Source organism: Poeciliopsis prolifica, unplaced genomic scaffold (assembly GCF_027474105.1).
Source record: "Poeciliopsis prolifica strain line A6 unplaced genomic scaffold, Auburn_PproV2 SCAFFOLD011, whole genome shotgun sequence".
Taxonomy (NCBI): Eukaryota; Metazoa; Chordata; class Actinopteri; order Cyprinodontiformes; family Poeciliidae; genus Poeciliopsis; species Poeciliopsis prolifica.
Window position 1 is genome coordinate 1,383,135 of NW_026562386.1, and position 19,697 is coordinate 1,402,831.

Sequence of the window (19,697 nt, forward strand, 5' to 3'; positions counted from 1 at the left end):
ATAAATAATCAGAAAGATGTTTGCATTGTTTGACTTTAACATGTTTTTCAAGATTTTCAACTGCCTTTTCAGCAAGTTATTGCACATCTGACTCTTATGAAATATGACAGATAATTAGTCCTGACCAAACCAAAATGACTCAGAATAACCTTTAATATCAGAGTAACAAATCCATACTTCTCCAAAATAGACTTCAGGAAGGTTAGAAGAAGTTCCTTTCAATCACTTGTTGTCAATCCTGCTATGAAACAATATTAAGTTCTGTACATAAAAAAAAGATTTATTTCCAAAGCACCATTCATGCACAAGGTCACACCACGTGTTTTACAGCATAACGAATGGAAAAATGTGGAAGCAATAAATAAAAACAAGAAATATAACGGAAAACTACAAAAAGAAGAAACATTAAATAAAAAATTTCAACTAAAGCCATTTCTAAAATGTCATAAAAATGAATGCAATTTTGCAAAAAGCAACATTTTGTATCTTCTTTAGGGATTTTAAGACATGCCTTGACAACTAAGGTGTAAAATATAAATTTTCAAATATTCTATTCATGTGCTATTCTAAGGAATATTTACTAAATGTAACTCTAATGTAAAATATCTCCAGCAAGAGGTCACTCAGAGTTAATATAGAGGTGAAACATCAAATCTTTAGAATATGAGATAAAGTTAAATGAAATCATATTAGAAAGTTCAGCATTTTATAGTTATTTATCACCATAGTTTCTCATAAACCTTACAGAAGAACCAATACATTATGGAAACTTCACCGAAGTATATTTACTTTTTTCTGTGTTTTTGTGTTTTAATTTTTTGCTGTTATATTAAAATCTGTTCTTCATTGCATGCTTCTCCTGCACCAACAATCAATGTGTGTATCTGTGACGTGCTTCTCTCATTCTTCGTCATAAGCTGCCTGGGGCTGTCAGACGTGAATCGCAGAGGCAGGTGATGTGCACTCTGCCCCGACAAGTTTAAACCTACGGTTATTTCCCTGCGTAAAGCAGTGCTTAGTGCGCTGACGTGCAACCGTTGAACAGATGAGGAACAACATCATTTATAGACGCACGACAAATCCACTTTCAAAGAGCGCCCATTGTTCTCTAAACTCATGTCACTGTTTTGATTTCTCTATCAGCCATGAGCAGAAGTGTTTGTTTTTACACTTTCCACTCACTGATCAGGGTTCCCCCCCCACCGACCTCTGGTGCCACATCTGCTGAGTCAGGACACTGGTTTCCTCTCAGCCGTCTCCACCTGTGACCCCCCTCTCCACCCACCGCCGCCTCAGCCCGACATTCATCAAACCCAGTCAGACAGCCTGTGAACAAACTGTCAGGTTGATCGGAGTACACTGGAAGATGGACAAATCATGCATTGTCATCATGCACTAGGCATGAGAGAGGAGTTTTGTTGGTAAATTACGCTCACAGCTGATAACAGCTGTGACACCTCTGACGAAGATGGAAGCACTTCAAAACATGTCAGGTATGTCTGAAGAGATATAGAATAGCTGAGTGTCTCATAATAAAAATATCTTTAAGATTGTCTCACGTTTAGACACAATGAGTTTTTATCGAAAGCAAGCTGCCAACTAGAGATCTGATGAGGTGCACTGAGGCTGACTTACAGCGCGATTTATATGAGAAGACAGATTTTGTTGTACACAGTAAAACTTAACGAGACGGATGCTCGGCCTCCGCTACCATCTGTGTTAGGCCATAAAAATCCTGACATCACATCCTGTAAAAAAGACTCGGCAATATGAAGGAAAAGCCCTGAGTGAAATCACATCTGTCACTGATGGAGAACAGAACCGACAGGAAAACTGAAGGATTTGTTCACCCAGTGGTTGAAGGTGAAGATGTGAAAGGAGATAGCTGCCTTTGTGAGCAGTAAAAACACACCGCGCATGTAAGCAGTTCATTAAAATCGAAAGCATTTTGCTTTATCAGGAAAAATTCTTTGTCAAGTCAGAAATACAAAATAAGAAACTCCAATGCACTTGTCTTTTTTATGATGTTGCCTAAGATATTCTCAACCTTAAAAGACAATTAAGCAGAATGTAAAACATTTTAATAATAGCCACATCCAAACGTTCAGGAAAAGCAAAAAGGTGGCCAAACGGAGTATAAATGGGGCCAAATAATCAGAGTTGCTGACTGATGCTGTCTCTTCCTCTGTGCAATAAAAATTGTGCTGAATCTGAGCACAGCTGACAGGTGAACATCGTCTCTGGGTTTCGACTTTCTCTCATCACCTTTTTTGTGTCTCCTCCTGCTACACCACCACAAATATCCTCTGCACAGTACACACGTATCCCGTTGTGGAAACATTTCTTCATTAAGAAATTAAGATATTAAGATAGGAGGATGTAAGGAAAGAAAGAAGGGCAGTAGGACATAAGGGACAAAGGAAAAGGACAGAATGAAGCAAGGGAAGAACAAAGGAAGAGCATGACACAAGAAATAATAAAAATGAAAGGAGGGAAGTAAGGAAGGACATAAAGTGGGAAACAGGAGAAAAAAACAAAACAAAAAATACAACAAACAAAAGTCATAAGGAAAGATCCAATGGAGGACACAATGAAGGAAGCATGGAGATAAGGAAATAAGACGCTACAAAAAAGGAAGAGGAAGGCGCAAGAAAATAACAAAAGACAGGGAAAAGAAGAAAGGAAGGAAAGACACAAGAAAAATAAAGAAGGACAGAGTGAAGGAAAAAGAGAATGACATGGAAAGAAGGACAGAACACCTAGATAATGTTCTACATTACAACACTTGGAAAATCCTGAAATCAAACCCCATCCTTTTCCAGAAGTATAGGAGCCATGAATAAAATATAAATCTACTGGGGTAAATAAAGATTAAACAATTGAGCCTGGGTTAGCTGTCCCACACTTAACTTTAACAGGATGTCAGAGTCACACTTATGTCCAGTGAAAGCAAATCATGTGAGATGAAACAACAAGACACTTCCTGAATCCTAGAACTTTAATGTTGTATAAAGCAAACTTTTAAGCTGGACCTTTCACCAGTGTGGTTTCAGGCCTGCCAGCAACATAGTTAACCTGATGGGTGTGTTTTAATATTCTTGGAAAGACTCTCCTGCTCAGGTTGCTAATCTCAACTCTTCTGGGCTGTGGGTAAATTAATAACTCTGCATCTGCTCCCTTAAAACAACGATCACCTTAAAAAGTAAAGCAAGCGTAATAAATAAACTTAACCACGACACATGTAGTTGCTGAACTGATTGACTTTCATACCAACGTCAAAAATGCTGACAATAAAATTAAATATCCTGTTAAGAAATATTTCCGTCTGCATTTTTATCTTTATTGCACAGGTGTACAGAACCACATGGGAAATGTGAAGCTACAGATGAATAAAATGCAACAGTCCAGTCTGCCTGCAGTGAAGACAGGAAAGCATTTTTCTACTGAAAACATGTAGCTTTGGGCTTGCAGCAGTAAATCAATTGGATATTTTGGACAGCAGCCAAACAAAAGGCCCAGCTTCTAAAATGTCACCAGGCAGAATATGAATAGAAAAAACATAATTAACCTAGCTTTATAATAAAGTTACACCAGTTTTTAAACTTAACGCCTTGTTTCATTACATTTACACTGAGCCAAATGCAAATGCTTTCCTGCTGTTTGCAGGAAAAGATCCCTTCTCAGATGTGAGGTGAATTTACCGTCCTTTATCTTTAACAACATTTCTACATAACACAGTCATTAATATTTGCTTCGCTAAGCTAACTGTATGAACTGTAGGTGTTAATGAGAGCCAGCTAACCAACTTAATCAGCATGTTGATTTGCTGTACCTGAGTCACACCAGATCCACACCAAGATGTATTCAGCCTCTTGATTTGCAGCTATGCACATCAATGTTGGCCAGTTTTGCAGAAGAGGCATTGTTAAAAAAAAGTGGCGAAAAAGCTCAAGCATCAAAAAGTGGAATGATGTGAAAATACATGCTTTACGTCTGGCTGAAACCTAAGTGAAAATTATTTCCAGTTGTGGATAATTTGCTATTTACTGGTTATTGATCACAGTAGATCTTAGCCTAAATGTCTGATACTACCAGTCACTGCTCCATGAAAGCTGATATGGATGAAAAGACAAGAGAAAACATGTCTCTAAGTGCATGTATTTATCTTCTGTCATTATTACCCTGTTCTACGCCTCCATCATGTTTGACATTACTTTTTCTTAAAGATGAAGGGAAATAGTTAAACTCACCTTTGTCCCCATACAAGCTTGACCTTTCTTGTACTCTTTGTGGGATATCCTTTTGTCTAACTTGCTCCAAAGTGCTTTGGCCTTCCAAGAGGTGACCTTTGCCTTCAGGCTGCAGTAGAAAGTGTTGTGGTTCGCCGGGTCAAGGTCCAAACGTCTGCAGAGGACGTTAAAGGCCTGCAGAGTCCCTTTACAGGTGGAGGCCTGGATAAAGTTCTCAAACAACTTCCCGACATTGTCGCTCTCCTCCTCCATCTTTCCCATCTTCCCCTCTGCAGCAGATGTCTTGGTGTGCTGAGGCTCCTGCTCCGCGTCGCTCAGCTCGCTCTGCCAGATGTGGCTACACCCTCGGCTTGGCCCGCACCGTCATGCCCATTCTGGGGAGGCAAGACACATAGCAGTGATGTCATCCGACGGCAAAGAGTCCAACAGATGGCTTTCAGTAACTTGTGTTTTTCCATTTTCTACTTTTAGCCAAAAGATCTATTTACATGACTTTAAACGGATAATAGATTTGAATTATGAAGCAGTTTGACTGCTTTTTGTTAGGAAAACATTCCTTTACCAATTATCTCAGGCAGGAGGCATTCTGAGACGTGGTAATCTTACACCCACATATGCAAGATAACACTTCAAGTACTGACAAGGTTGAAAAAATATATGCAGTTCCAGTACGCAGCAAAGCAGAGTGACCCTGTGATTGAACGTCAGGCAGCTGCTGACAATATTTCGAACTTTTGCTTTACAGACACAACTACGGGATCCTGATTTAACCTTACTAGCTCAAAAAATGTGACTGTTTCACAACCTCAAGACTCAAGAAATGTGCATATCATATGGACAACATCTTTTAATGGTGATACCAGAAGTCCTATTACTTCAATAAATCCAAATCCTATGTGTATGTCTTGCAAGAAATGTGTCTATATGCAAAAACTTGTGGTCCTAATCACTTAACCTTTCAAAGTTGTTTTTTTACAATTTTCTTTGGACTTTGGCTGCTTTTTATTCTAAATATCTGTCCATGGCAGCATTTTGTGTAGTGTGTCCTTAAGCTGAACAAAATTAGATTGTTTTTGGAAGATTCCACTGTTTTCCAGCTCTTCCCCACAAACAAAGACCATTAACAAAAACATTGTTTATGTAACTAGGGGAGTCTGAATTTACATTGAATGACCATATTTGGCTATGTTGGCTTTTCTAAGGACTGTTAATGGGATCAAATATCATAATCTAGAGCTCATGAGCTTTAAGGAAGTATTTTTTGTCTAAGCTTTGTTGAAAGGAATCTCTATATTTACAAAGTTTACTCTTTAGATATCATTTTCGTCTTTCTTAAAAGATTCATGTTTCCCTTGATGATAAATATACATATGTGATCAATACATCTTTAGCATTTATTTTATTCTCTCTTAATGTACCAGAAAGTATTGGCTATTGTTTCATAATAAGAATATTTTATTTCTAGGTCTGGTTAGTGGTTCAAATCTCTGTGCAACTACTTTTAATGGAAACTCATGCAAACAAAAACAGATAGATGATTATTTATACAGGCCTAATACTATAGCGTGCACTGAAGCACGTGTGCTTACATGTGTGCCTGAATGTGAAAACTGTTGTTTCTAAAAGCACGCACTCACATCAGACTGAAGCTGAACTGACACAATTAAAGCCCCGTTCCTCCAATCAACCATCAAGCAGGTCAAAATCTGTGCCAGAAACTGGTGCCAGAGGTTGACATCAAAGCACAATGTTGAAAGTTTCAGCACAAGGCCCGAGTGTGCCGACATGGGTGGAGACCACAGCTTCTGTGAGCTTTGGGGGAAGCCTGGCTTTGAAATTTTAATGTCATGCAGAGTGGGACGGGTGTGGTTAGACAAGAAGTCGTAGGGGCTGTGCAGGGTCTAAACACCCACCCACCCACTGTATTCCACTGATACTGTCACGCCACAATCCCAGGCGGCGAAGTGGCGCAAAGTTGCTCATGTAGATAGTACCAAACAGAGGTGACCATTCAGTAATGACTCACATATTTCTAATTATGTCTCCATGCCACGAGGGTTTGAACCTCGTTCCAACAGCAACATTTCTCTCCAGGCTAAAGTTAGCCTTTTAATTTGTACAGAATCCTGTTTGACCACGTGTCTGCATCCTGTTTTTGACTCTCTTGCTTTAGAGAAATACTTAAAGTGAGGCAGGAGATTCATGCAACCCACAGAAATGCTCTATATGCATTTTGGACCGCTGTAATATCCTGTCAGCATATCCTATAGAGGCCCTGATGACAATCATCCAGCCTTTAGTGGGCTGGCATTCCTTTGCCACGTGGCTGCAGAGGCTCTGCAGTCGTCCATCATCATCCTTTTAGAACAAACTCTTGGTCCTTTCATTGGCTCCACTAGGCAGCCGGTTACGGGATGCGACCATGATTTCTTGGAAATGTTCTGGTTTGTCATCAAATACAAAGATACGACAAAGACTCACATGTTGTAATGCATAACTGGATGTGTAATCTGACAGTAATCAAAAAGCTCTTGCATTTCTGCAGCATTTTAGAACTTTATGAAGACTTTATGTTTTATCTCCTTTTCACAATAAGCCCCTTTGTTTTTCTTTTCTCACTTTTTCTCAGATTTTTGCTTTTATTTTTGCTTTGAGCTTTCTAAGAAAAGTTTTTGGTGATCTAAGTTTATTTCACATTTGGCCAAGTTAAAATGTGAAAATCTTAAGCGAAATGCTTAATACACTTATGTTGTCACGTTTCAAAATAAAGAGGTAAAGCGCCGCAACAATTAAAAGCATCTGTTGTGCGATTTTGGCGACACTACTGAAACAAATGCTTAAAATGTCATTAGATAAGTTGATCCTCAGCACTGAAACTACCCTGCCTCTGACACATGGACTTCACCAACTCGGTCTGACAGAATGGAAAAGCGACTTGTGGGCAGACAGAAGGAGGATCCCTCAGAGTGGCTGTAAAAATGCAACCGAGAGAAACGGAAAGATTACCCTCAGCCGAGGCAGATAATGGTGGAGAGGATCACAGAGTTTATTACGATGTTGGTTTACATTTCCTTTCTGTCCAGTAAATGATGTGATTAAGTGAAACCAGCTGTGGATAAGAGAGAAAAGTAATGGGGAGTGATTCAGTTCCTATCACAGGGATGCATTCATTCACAAACTGCTGATTCTACGATTCTAATCACGAATGCACCTTTACTGCGTTTGGACACACTCCCTAATATAATGATCGTTTTTTCATTGTTCAGAACAGAATCAAGAGAGAGGCATGCTGTAACAAGGTATCTGTAACAAGGTATCTGTTTGTAGTTTGATAACGAAGGAATGGTATGAATGTAAAGTATGTAACTGCGACAGTACACATTGAGAGAAAACTAAACCGAGGCGGTTTCATATTCACTATTTGTTTTTACTGGAAAACATCCAGCACTTGCATTTTCTATTTACTAACTCCAAATCTTTCAACAAGACGTCTACCGCTGACCAACAACAAGCGTCTTTCCCATTTGTCCATTTAAAGACACACACAAAAATTCAGCACTCAGCACAATTTTATTGTAAATGTGGAGAGGAGAGGAAGGCAAAGTTTAAGTTTTATCAAGATCTGGCTGCACAAGCAAAATTGGATTGGGCAAATCCTTTTACTGTTTGCTTTTTCACTGGGTTCATTGACCATAGTTAAGAGTTGTCTATTTTATTTATAGATTTAACAGATTCAAGCATCATTAAAATGACTCATCGGGGATGTGGTCCTGACATATCCTCTGTCGGGATGGACTCAAGTTTTTGCTGCTTGAAACCTAACGCTGCATCACTATCAGACAACGGAGTAACGTAGTTACTCCTCTGAAATATTTTCAGCCACAAAAGCAAACTGTGAAAAGAAGGGGCCATTTTAAAGGGAACACTGAGCTCATGAGGAATGGGGCAAAGAAAGACAAATTTATGACACCACAGGATCAAATAAAGTGCCTGAATTTCAAGGGGATGCGTCATTCACTTCAAATGACCACAGTAAACCCTCGGTGTTGGTCATCAGGGCCCTTCATCCAGCATCTTATTCATTTCATGCTGCAGTACAGAGAGTCTAAATGGATGTGTCCTTGATTCAAAGAGCATCAGGTGTGTTAGAGCAAACGGGATACTGAGCTAATTTGCCTCTTAGTGGGGAAACATTGATAAACTTCAGATAACTAAAACAGTAACAGTCCAAAATGACAATTTTCCATTCATAATTTGCAGACTGATGATGTGCAGGACAAATCCTGAAAAATGTGTCTTTTTTTCACACACAAAAAAAAACCTATCGGTGATTCACAAGGTTATAATTTATTGTCATGATGTCCTAGACTGTTTCACAACTGAAACTTTGTCTTCTACATTCTGCAAAAATATTGTACACACTTTGAAGTGGGGGAGAGTTAAGCCTTTGTTTCCACAGAGTACACTGCTGCAGACGGAATCAAAAACACTACACGGTGAGAAACGGGAAACACTGCTGGGAAATTCACATATACAGTAGAGCAAGCAGCCAGCAACAGTAATTAGAGGTTGAGCTGAAGAAAACCAGGAAGGAACCCTCCGCAGGCCTGATAAGCAAGCAGAAACATTTTTGCTCGTGTACTGTTGAGCCTGTAGGGCCGAACCCTGCACCAGGCCTCCCAAGCTCCTCTTTATTATCTCAGCTCGCTAAAATCTGGCTGCGTGTCCAGGCAGCTGTGCCAAAACAAAAGAAGACTGTGTCCTGATAACGGTAGTTCACCGAAAGATAAAAGTAAATGTCAGTCAACTTCAGAAGGACTTCAAAGGTAAAGAAGAAGAAAAAAAGAAAAACAGACACAAAATGTTCATTTTAACTAAAACAGGAGCAAGAATGTGGAGCTTTCTGTCTGCAGGCTCACCTGACACACAAGGTGTGTTCAGCACATGGTTCTTTGCGCAATAACTCACAGAGATTAGTTATAGATGACGGCCTTTTATCCACATCGCAGAAAGGCGCAAAGGAGGTTTAATAGTATTATTTCTCAGCGGGAAAATCTGCCCAGCCACGCTCAGAATAGAGAAGTTTCATGTTTCAGAAAGAAAAAATAAAAATCGCATGACCGGAAAATAAAACAAGCACAAGCAACTCTTTGTTTCTCACACAAATATTCAACATCCACCTGCTCTGAAGGCACCAGAAAAAGCTCGACTGAGACTTTTCTCTTCAACAGGACCAAACGTTCAACATAATTTCACCGCCACATTGAGCCGAGTGTGAAACCGGAGCTATTCTGGTCGGAAAATTAAATCACGGTGATGCAACACTGCAGGGTGGTGAGCTCCCTCATTTTCGGACACTTCATTCCCAGGCTTTTCCTGGAAAGACTTTCTGGCTTCCTGTAAAGATCAAAGTTCAAAAGAAGGCTTCCTCTGTGAAGTTTCACCTCTGAGATTTTAACACCATATTTGACAACATTCACAGATGTCCTTTCTTCTGACAGAAGGAACTTATTAACAGTTTCCTGGGAAAATTTTACCACAGTAATGATGATGATTGATTCTTACCACTCTGTTTAGATGCTGAGCAATTCAATAGGGCAGCATGGATCTTCATAGAAAAGCAGCTGTGCCGCAAAGTGTAACACCATTTGTTAATCCAACTTGGTAAAGTAAAATAAAAGAGTCAAAAAATCTACTTGTCTTGAACAGTCAGTATTAGTATCATTGTTGTCGTGACAATTTTATGTTTTGGAATATGAAAACAAAGTTACAGGCTCCTGCTAAGTGAAAATATAGGCAGAGAAGAACAACCTAATAATATAAAATTATGTTTGATTATTTAATTAACCAAAATTGTACTTAGGTTGAAAAAAATCTACAGATAAACTTTTTCGTTTTCACCAAAATTAGCACATATAGCTTACTATATGGACTTACTTAAAGGATCGTAACAAAAGTGAATCTTTGAAAAAAGTCAGTGTTGTCAATTTGCTGAAGAAGCATAAAAGTTTGTTTTTCTGCATAACTTTGGGAAGGTTAATAAAACCAATTCAGAAAACATTTTTTATTTTTTATTTTTCCAATTTTCACAGCAGTGGATTTTAAATAACCTGACTCTAAGTTAAGGCAGCTCAGGAAAATTGCTATTCCACTTTCAACATGCCTGACAACATGGGTAATGCTAGCTATAGATTTAAAAACAGACTGAATGAGTAGAACTAGTTTGCAAGGATTGCCTTTTTTGAAAAGAACTTAGCAGCACAGCCAGGGATTGTAAAGATGAATTGTCTAAAACACACCACACTACATATGGCTGAAAAACAAACACAGCTTATAAATTTAGTAAAATCAAATTATAGCGCACGGTAGAGGATTTGCAAAATATTTGGGCTTCTTTTTCAGTTTCAAAATAGTTTTCAATCATGGTGTTAAATTTAAAGTTTTTCATAGAGGTTTAGCCCAAACTGGACCAAATCGGTTAAGAAAATGATTCCCAAATCAGCAGCAAATAAAAAAAATAAGAGAAAATGATCTAATATGAAACTGCAATGGCCAAGTCAAAGTCCAGATCTCCAGAGGTGCTGCAGATAAAACCATAGCCACTATTGCCTGCAGCAATATTCTCACAAAAAGGTGGCAAGAAACCAAACACTGCTTAAATCTGCAAAAAGTCAAAATCAGTCTCTGTGGCAACATGATGATCTTTAACACAACAGCAAAAATAAATTAAAATTACTTTTACAAAATCCTGTTTATGTCAAACTATCTCATAAACCAAATCCAAAAGTTCTGAGACTGATGTTCTGTTGATGTTTTTATAAAAAGTTATTTTTCCCCCCTACAACCTAAGAGGCTAAAAGGATCAAAATATTTCACATTACTGTTGTGTAAGATACTGGAACAAGCCTCTGACTTTTGTACACATTTCTCCTAGTTATTTATATAACCTGATTCACAAGGCCTTCACGGCTACATGACTTTGTAGCTGTTTTTAATTGCTGCGAACATCACTGTAGTTCTGGCAGAGTGTCACTCTATGAGGAACAACAAACCCCACCTATCTGTGTCAGTTCCCATCTCTTTTGTGTAGCCGCCTGGTCGCAAGTGACTGTTTTCTATGCTGTGGAACAAGGAAGGAAACGTGCCGCGGAGAGGAAGAAGTGCGTTTACAACGCCTCCCTGGTAATAATGAGCTTGGGCTTCCACACATAGTTCCTCCATTCAACATGTTCAAATAGTTTTTGCTCTCAGCATGACTTTCTAAAACATGTCTTACGACTTTCATGCTCATTGACCTGATGTCTTGGTGTTTCATTCATAGAGATAATCCTTTATTATCTGGTTTTATTCGTTTGATCGCTTGTTTGATAAACATTAGGACGGGAAAAATGTTTGCAAACTTGGCACGGGTGTTCATGTTCGCAACACAGTGGCTTCTGTCATTGTGTTTGTAATATACTGTATTGACTAATATTATTACAGTGAGAGAGAACAAAAAGCTGTAGCGGCCGCCGCAGTTCTGGCATCCTGCAGGTGAGTCAACTTTCAGGTGTTGCTAAAACAAACATCAGATTTACGACAGGAAGAGCACGAGTGCGTCTGTCACCTTTGATCAAAGAATCAAAGAGTTGAGGGAATTAGCACCGTTTTCGGATTCTTCATAAGGATCATCACAGGCCGGGCCTTCGTTCAGTTGCATGCTTGGAGCTTTCTGTACTGTTTGTTTCTCACCACACTGTTTTTAAGCTAAACTGCAGTATAGCTGGTAATTATACACTAAAAATGAAAGGCTGGCCGTGTAAATTTGCACTTGTAACTCACTGAAGGAGTACTGAAACCTGTAGTTTAGAGTGTCTGCAGACCCACTGGGTTTAAAAAAGTGGATGCTGATGCCCATAGGTCACCTGAATTTCTACCTGTGTTGTGTGACAATAAAGTTCAGAATAAAGGAATAAGAGTTAACTGTGTTAAATGAGCTATTTCATACAAAAAATCTGATGCAAAAACACAAAAATAAGCAAAAAAAAAAAAGGTTGATAAAGCATTTGGCTAAAAAATGAATAACATTAGAGGAGACAGTTTATTCTAATATAGTTTATAAGTGTCTATGAAAATAATGGTTACTTTTGACAAAGCTAATACTTCAAGGACCATATGACAAATATGTAGTATTTATAGCTGACAAAAGTGACAACAATAAGGGGATGAATGGATGAATGCCAGTAGTTTTTTTGTGTCTTGTACAGAATAATGTTTCAATGACTGAATAAATATGTAGTGTCATAAAATGTATGGGATAATTTTTCACTTCTCACCATAAAAACTGTAGAAATACTACATATTTACTGATAAGCAAAAGGAGGGAATTGTGGTGGAAAATTACTACAATTTAACATCTGCTGATCATGCTATATGAAATGCTTGTGAACTCTCAGCAAAAGAACTATTTGGGTTACATGTTCAAGGCTGGGAGTTGTTTTCTACAGCTGCAGCAGAACCAGACTGTCTCGCCCTCATCCTTGTTTTGAATTCCTTATCCTTGGTATAAAACTCAAATGTTGTCTCTGCCTGGCAGAGCTTTTCATCCGGACCTGCTTCATTATTGATTGTATTTACTTGTATATTGTGCACAATATACGAATAAACCCGATTGAGTAATTTTTTTTTTCCACAACAGTGTACATTTATTTTAATGACTTTTCTGTTATTCAGAAAACAAATGTGCACCTGATTATTTAATAGAATTAATTAGTACATAAATAAGTAGATAAATTGGTTTTCTTGTGTGATTTAAAAAAAAAATGTCACAAATATTCTCACATATTCTCTTTCCTGATACTTTATAAGGTTAACTTTTGAAGGTAAATGGCATTCACAAGTATCACAGTAAAGACCATGAATGCAAATGCATGCCACACTTTTCAGAAACATATTCTTCAAAAGGAAATATTCACTTGGCTTTTTGATGTATTCATCAGAAGAAAATCAAAATGCTGAATTCAGAAAACCTGTGAGGATGTGGACACAACACGATGGATTTATTAGCAAGTCAGCCACGCTGTCTGACACCAATAAGACCAGCCTGTGTAATGAAATGTAATTAAAGGCGCTATAAAGTATAAGTTTGAAGGTGTGCACACAGATGGGATATCTTCAGGAGGAAGGGAGTGACGTGGCTGAAGGTCGATGTGAAGGCAGTACAAAGTTCATTGGTGTCTGGACCACAGTGGACCAAATAAACGCTGCTCAGATTAGAACAGTCACAAAGGTTAATTCCTACAGTGTGACGGTGGAGTGGGATTGGGGGTGGGGGGTGAACTTTATCTCCACCACAGGAAATTATTGCTCATAGAAGAGAAGGAAGGAAATCAACTGGTGTTTGGGTGACTTTTCAGACCCATACCAGGAAAATCTGCTCTGGGACCATGCATCATTTTGCAATGTTCTGAGTCACAGCCTGTCTGTGTGTGCATGAAGTATGTTGAAACACAGAGTGCAGAAAAAAAAAAAAACACAGCTGTCCTAAGGACAGGTTTTTGTCCTCCCTGCTCTGTTCTTCTCTGATCAGGAGTTTGATCAGGGGCCTGCTGTTCATTCAGGCACCAGATGTGTGTGTTTGATCAACACATGTGTGTTAACCTTCGTCACTGCGAAACATTAACAGAAAGCTCCTGTGGCTCTGGGATCTCCGACAGCCTGCAGACACCACACCTCTTTATTATTCAGCTGGTTCAACCCAGAGGTCCATTTTGGAAACTGCTGAGCCAGTGAAAAAGGCAAACAAAACAAAAAAAAAAAAACAAACTTAAACTTAACTTAAACAAAAATAAAGACAAAAGCCAACTATACCCGTTTATACTCTCCTTTGTCTGTCTTTGAACTCGCGGGTTGAGAAAGCTGCCATTCCAGTTGTGATTGGAGCTGATTTGAGATATAACAGCAGCTACACATGCAACTGATTTATGACACAAACCATGAGCATGACAATAATACAAATAAATAAATAAATAAATAAATGGAAATTGCGCAAGAGGAGATAACCTTTGTGTTATCAGAAAGTGGAGACAAGACCAGCTGCCTGTCTCCTCTCAAACAGAAGAATTTAATCAGGACTTTTTAATATCTGAATCCTGTCTGCTCCAGGGAGACGAGGATTAAACTTTAAAGATATCACTGTGAGATGATCAAATCACCATATTCTGTCAACCTCCAAACTTCTGCAATAATCTCCAAGGCCAAATTTAGACCGACTTTAATGTGAGCTGTTTAATTATAGCATTTTTTTTTTCTTTTGTCAGTCACTGGGTCATGAGTTGCATTTCAGTCAAGTCTAATCATGTCAAGCAAGGCAGCCAGGAACACACGCTCTCAGAAACCGGTGCATAACTCAGTCAGGTGCCTCACAGGTCCCAATGCGCCTCTGTGAGGAGGACAGACAAACACAGCAAAACAGCAAAGAGTTCACCTTAAAACGAGCTTACCTTAAAACCCTAACCTGAACTCTCCCGCCTTCCAGAGTCGTCGCTGAAATTAGGAGCTGTGAGGAAAAACGACTTTCTCAGTCCGTCTGTCAGATTCTGTGAGCCGCTGTCTGAGGGCGGCGCTCCAGACCGGGACACATCCCAGAAACTGCTGCTGCAGCCCCTGAAGCTGCAGAGGGAGCCTGGGGCCAAACCCGCGTTTTTAGGGGTGCTTTTTACTTTCTACTAAAAACCACCGTTAAGCCTTCTTAGTGGGCTCGTTTGTATGCGTGTCGCATGTATTACATTTTTAGCCCCAAACAAAACCGTCAGAAAGAACGTCACTCTATTACAAAGTTTATTTCCCGCCTCCCACTGAGACTCCCAGGCGCCACACGGCCCTGACCCGGTCCTGACTAAAACACCGCGGCCCACGTTTAACCGTGTGTCAGCACAAACTGTAATCCGGCCGCGCACTGACAAAACCCCCCGAATAAACTCTGGAAAGACGCATGGAATCCATCGCCCGGACGTATCCACGTGGAGAGTAAATATACCGCCATCTGGTGGCCATTTTATTTCACCGTTATACAAATGTTGGCCTTTGAATAGAAATTAAAGGTCCACTATTACGCTTGTTTTTTTGTTTTGTTTTGTTTTGTTTTGTTTTGTTTTGTTTTGTTTTTTGCTGCCTGTTTCTGGAAGCAGAAACAGGCAATTTCTGTATGTTAATACAGAAATAAACAAGAAGTCATTTTATTTTTTTTTTAAATAAATAAATCTAAATTTGTTCTAAATGTATCACCCATTACACTTTAGCTTTAATAATATAAAGTCACATATTTTTTCAAGTTTAATCAGTAATACTTTTATAACATATTTATGTCAGATCATGATTTCTTGGTTAATGTCAAGTTGTCATAACAAAGACATTTTTAATAATGGTCAACTTTGTATTAAAAGTGTCATGATTTACCGAATGACACTTTATGACAACAGTCATAAATATTCATGAAGACTCACTCATGTTCATGACAGGTGTTATGTTTATGACGGTGTAAGGACAGTCGTATTCACCACCCGTCAAAATAAAGTGTCACCAAAAATGGGATAGGCTACTCATTTTGCAAAAGCATAAAGTGTTGCAAACTGCTTGGCAAGTACAGCCTTCCTCTCGTTGCGTCATCAATCTTCGGCGCTCCTCGTATTATGCTCGGTTGTCTCCGTTGCTGTTTGTTGTTGTTGTTTTTTTTAAACTAGTTTAATTAAAGTGTTGTACTGGTCAGTGCAGTGCAGGCTATGAGCTACTTCAAAACACATAATAATAATAATAATAATAATAATAATAATAATAATAATAATAATAATAATAATAATAATAATAATAATAATAATAATAGCGGATTTTTACTTGTGGTGCGATTTGTCTGCTATGACAGAAAACAGCTGTGACGAGGCTGTTTGTGTCTTGGAGCAGCAGCCACACCCTCCTCTTCCTCCTCCTCCTCTTTTTCCTCGGTGTGCAGCAGCAGCAGCAGCAGGACCAGAAGCAGCATGATGCGATACATCCTTACTCTTTTGGCGCTGCCAGCAGTCTGCAATGGCATCCTGCCTGAGATCGCAGAGTCAGGAATCAATCACATCGTGGAGGGACCGTCGGAGCTGGACCGCATATTTGTGCAGGAGGATCGGCTGCAAAAGCCTGAGGATGCGTTTCCCCAGGTAGGCAGCTGGTTGCATCTCTCAGTCAGCATCTTACTGTCTGCATGACATGGCCTTATTTCTGCGCTGCTCCAAGTCACTTTGTGCAACTGGAAATGAAACCATACAAATAAGAAAAACAAACCTGAGTCATCTATAGCTTGTGAAATTGTTGTAACATGGTTCTTTGTTTTTTTTTTCATAAGACCTTCTGTATCTTTCTCCGTCTAGACAAACAGCAGTATCAGCCCTCATCACAGTGACCTTCCTCAGAGTCATCCCAATGAGACTGATAATGTGACGAATGAGGAATCTGTGCACTCCTCAGCAGAACAGGTAAATCAGCTTCGAAACGGTAAACAAAACTCAGACACTGTTTACCTTCTAAATAAAACCTGTCAACTTTGCCCAGGGGACAAACAACATGACCACCACAGCTTTCCCAGTCAGTGGCCTGGATAACAGTATCGACCATGTGAGCCTTTTCTCATTCATTCTCAGATTCAGAAGCCGATGTTGGATTTCCCAGCAGTATGAATGTCGCATCATTTTTGGCACATACTGTATGGCTCAAAAAAAAAAAAAAAGAAATGCCTCGTACTCAATTATGGCACTGCAGGCAGAATGATGATACATTACAATAGAAATACAATATTAAGACGTGAACTGTTTCACTGAGTCATTGCTATAGTGAGTGAGAAAAACCTAAGTCACTTAAATTTTATATTAAAATTTTATATTCACACTTGGCTGAAATATCTTATGAAGTGTGGATATGCTTGCAAGAATATATTTTTTTATTTCTTTTTTGCTGAGTCACGGTTTGGAAAATGTAATCAGTACTATATTAATGCTTGCAGCTTAACATCTCAAATCTTCAGCCTCTTGAATAGAGTGACAATTATCTTGGAGATGCAAAAGGTCAAACATTCATCACTTGTTCATTTTTTTTCTGCAGGGATGCATGACTAATGACGACTGTGGAAAAGGAAAGTATTGCCTCTCTGACACTCATAAGTCCAAGTGTAAGTCATGTAAAGACACTGATGTGGTAAGTGGCAGAATGTTGCCTTTATTTTTGGCTCAACTTCTATCAAATTTAATTTTACGCAGGGAAGTTTTATTTTTTTTGCCATCGTCCTTCATCTTGCCCTTGTGATATTAAAAAATATTTAGTAATAATGTAATTCTAACTCCTAATCTTTCAGGATGCTGGGAGTTTCTCACAAGCTGCAATGCAGCTATGCGTCCACAAGTGTAATTGGAGTGTGTATCGTTTGTGAGCAATCTGTCTTGTTAGCTTCACATGAAAGGACAGGCCGAGTCAAGGTTGGACAAGAGCTCATCACTTTTATCTGCTTGGAAGAAATGCTTGAACTACTTTTATCTGAGCACTTTGGTCCTGACTTGGAGATCTGTTCTCGTCATTTTAGGTTTAGCAGAATAAAAAGCAACTGGAAGAAAGCAGGCGGGCAGTCGGCCAACCACAGGTGCAGCGTGAAAGGAGAATAAACACATGGGGAACATGATCTGTGTCCTGTTCAGATTGCTGCAGTGTGCAGCTCCGTGTAGCTATAACCGGAATATTGATGAGCCTGTTCTATATGAGCTGTTATAAGAGCGTGTGATGAAAAACTCCCTTCAGCCCCCTTCACTTTCAAACTGTACTGCAGGTTTCATTCGTTATTAATTAAACAAAGTCAGCAATCGCCACGGTTCAAGGGTCATTGAAAATAATGCGGCTGTGAGGTTCAGCTCTGGTAAACTTAATGCACATGTCCTTATCTCTTTTTGGTGACTTTTAAGGACGGCAGAGTTCATTATTAATTATTTAATCTTTTACATGTGCGTCAAAAATCTCAAGAAGAAACGCAAATGTTCTCTCTCAGTCTTGCACTAAAGATGACGAGTGCTGCGGCGACCAGATGTGTGTGTGGGGTCAGTGCAGCAAAAATGTGACCAAAGGAGAAGCTGGCAGCACTTGTCAAGTCCAGAATGATTGTCAGCCAGATCTCTGCTGTGCAATTCATAAAGGTACCACACAGCACACCCCGGACACATCAATTACTGTGTATGATCTTAATCAAAAAAAAATCAACAAACACTTCCTGTTTTGCAGCCTTGCAATTCCCCGTTTGTTCGGTCAAGCCGATTGAACGTGAACGCTGTTTTGATGTCTCCAACAACCTGATGGAGCTGCTGTCCTGGGACATGCAGGACAACAAACCCAGGAAACACTGTCCGTGTGCAGGAGAGCTTCAGTGCCAGCACCTCGGGTGAATGCAGCACGTTTTTTTTTCTCACAGTCTGTGACCGTGATGGTGCACATATTACACCAGTATTTATTCTGAGTTGCTCCTTTCTTACTGTTTGACAGGCGAGGATCCATGTGCCTGAAAGCAGAGGACTCGAGTGAAGAGGACTTGACGGACTCTCTGTACTCAGAAATTGACTACATTCTCTAGACAAAGCTTGACTGAATTTACACTCTCAAGCAGCATGAAACTTTTTCCCACTGTCTTTTTGCCAGCTTAATCCAAAGTTGTAAAGTTATAAAGCTGATATAATGGACACCAATAGAGTTTCAATCACTGATTCTTTTTGTTTCTTTGAGTATTAAATGACATAAAGCTTTTATACTGAATGTTGCCTAAACTATCCATGTAAATTCAGTAGTACTCAACATTTAGTCACAGCTGGAATTACAGATTGAAACCACTTATTTCTTTGAAATTTCAATACAATAAGGTTGTGTTCTTTCCTTCACTCCTTAGCTAAATGGCCCCAATATATTATATACCACTTTTTTTTTTTATTGGAAGGTTTTCATCTTATTTGGCTCTTTTTATTAATCATAGGATTTTTGTTCAATTTGTGCAATAACAGTTTGATGACCATTTTTCAGCCATTCAGCAATGCCTGAAAAATGGATATGGACAATTTCTAAATGGGTAAAAACGTTTACTCTTTTATTAAAAACTGATATTTTAAACTGCTTGAATATATTTCAAGAGATGCTCTTATTTATTTTCATACATTAAAAAAATGATATAGATAATTCTGAATTTAATTGTACTGAAAGATAGTCTTGCTAATTTTATACACCAGTGCTACATTTGAATTTTTTTGACTCACCAGACAATGCAGTACATCCTAATCAATCAAACGTGCACCAATGGCTTTGTTATTGTTTTCCTGTTTGACCATAGAACGTTTTAATTTTAATAAAGCTTCTTTTCCAATTCCTGGTCAATCACATCTAAAGTTATGCAATTAAAAGCAATTT

General features: G+C 38.9%; 2 protein-coding genes across 7 annotated transcripts in view; one reads left to right on the plus strand and one right to left on the minus strand.

The window, feature by feature from the left end:
* mical2a (microtubule associated monooxygenase, calponin and LIM domain containing 2a) overlaps positions 1-15,146 on the minus strand; it is a 37,106-nt gene extending 21,960 nt beyond the window's left edge. For 4 of the 6 annotated variants that reach the window (XR_008606416.1, XM_055036713.1, XM_055036712.1 and 1 more), the window contains exons 1-2: positions 14,732-15,146; positions 4,251-4,624 (exon numbers count right to left, since the gene is read on the minus strand). Coding sequence is in view for 5 of the 6 variants with exons in the window: in XM_055036713.1 (XP_054892688.1) it covers positions 4,251-4,511 (261 nt within the window). In the remaining variant the exon portion in view is untranslated. The remainder of the gene's footprint in view (positions 1-4,250; positions 4,625-14,731) is intronic. The other 2 variants (XM_055036711.1, XM_055036714.1) reach the window with 2 other exon arrangements.
* Positions 15,147-16,220: 1,074 nt separating this feature from the next.
* On the plus strand, positions 16,221-19,653 carry dkk3a (dickkopf WNT signaling pathway inhibitor 3a). The gene is made up of 7 exons (XM_055036559.1): positions 16,221-16,432; positions 16,643-16,747; positions 16,824-16,886; positions 17,370-17,462; positions 18,301-18,445; positions 18,531-18,687; positions 18,789-19,653. Exons 1-7 carry the CDS (start codon positions 16,265-16,267, stop codon positions 18,874-18,876), a joined length of 819 nt encoding a protein of 272 aa, XP_054892534.1. The 5' UTR covers positions 16,221-16,264; the 3' UTR covers positions 18,877-19,653.
* The last annotated feature ends 44 nt before the right edge of the window (positions 19,654-19,697 follow it).

Bases quoted from the DNA above. Each gene is read 5' to 3' on its own strand.
- dkk3a (XM_055036559.1), top strand. From the start codon at position 16,265: ATGATGCGATACATCCTTACTCTTTTGGCGCTGCCAGCAGTCTGCAAT. The intron at 18,446-18,530 runs GTACCACACAGC...CCTGTTTTGCAG, and splicing joins CTGCTGTGCAATTCATAAAG to CCTTGCAATTCCCCGTTTGT. The intron at 18,688-18,788 runs GTGAATGCAGCA...ACTGTTTGACAG, and splicing joins CTTCAGTGCCAGCACCTCGG to GCGAGGATCCATGTGCCTGA.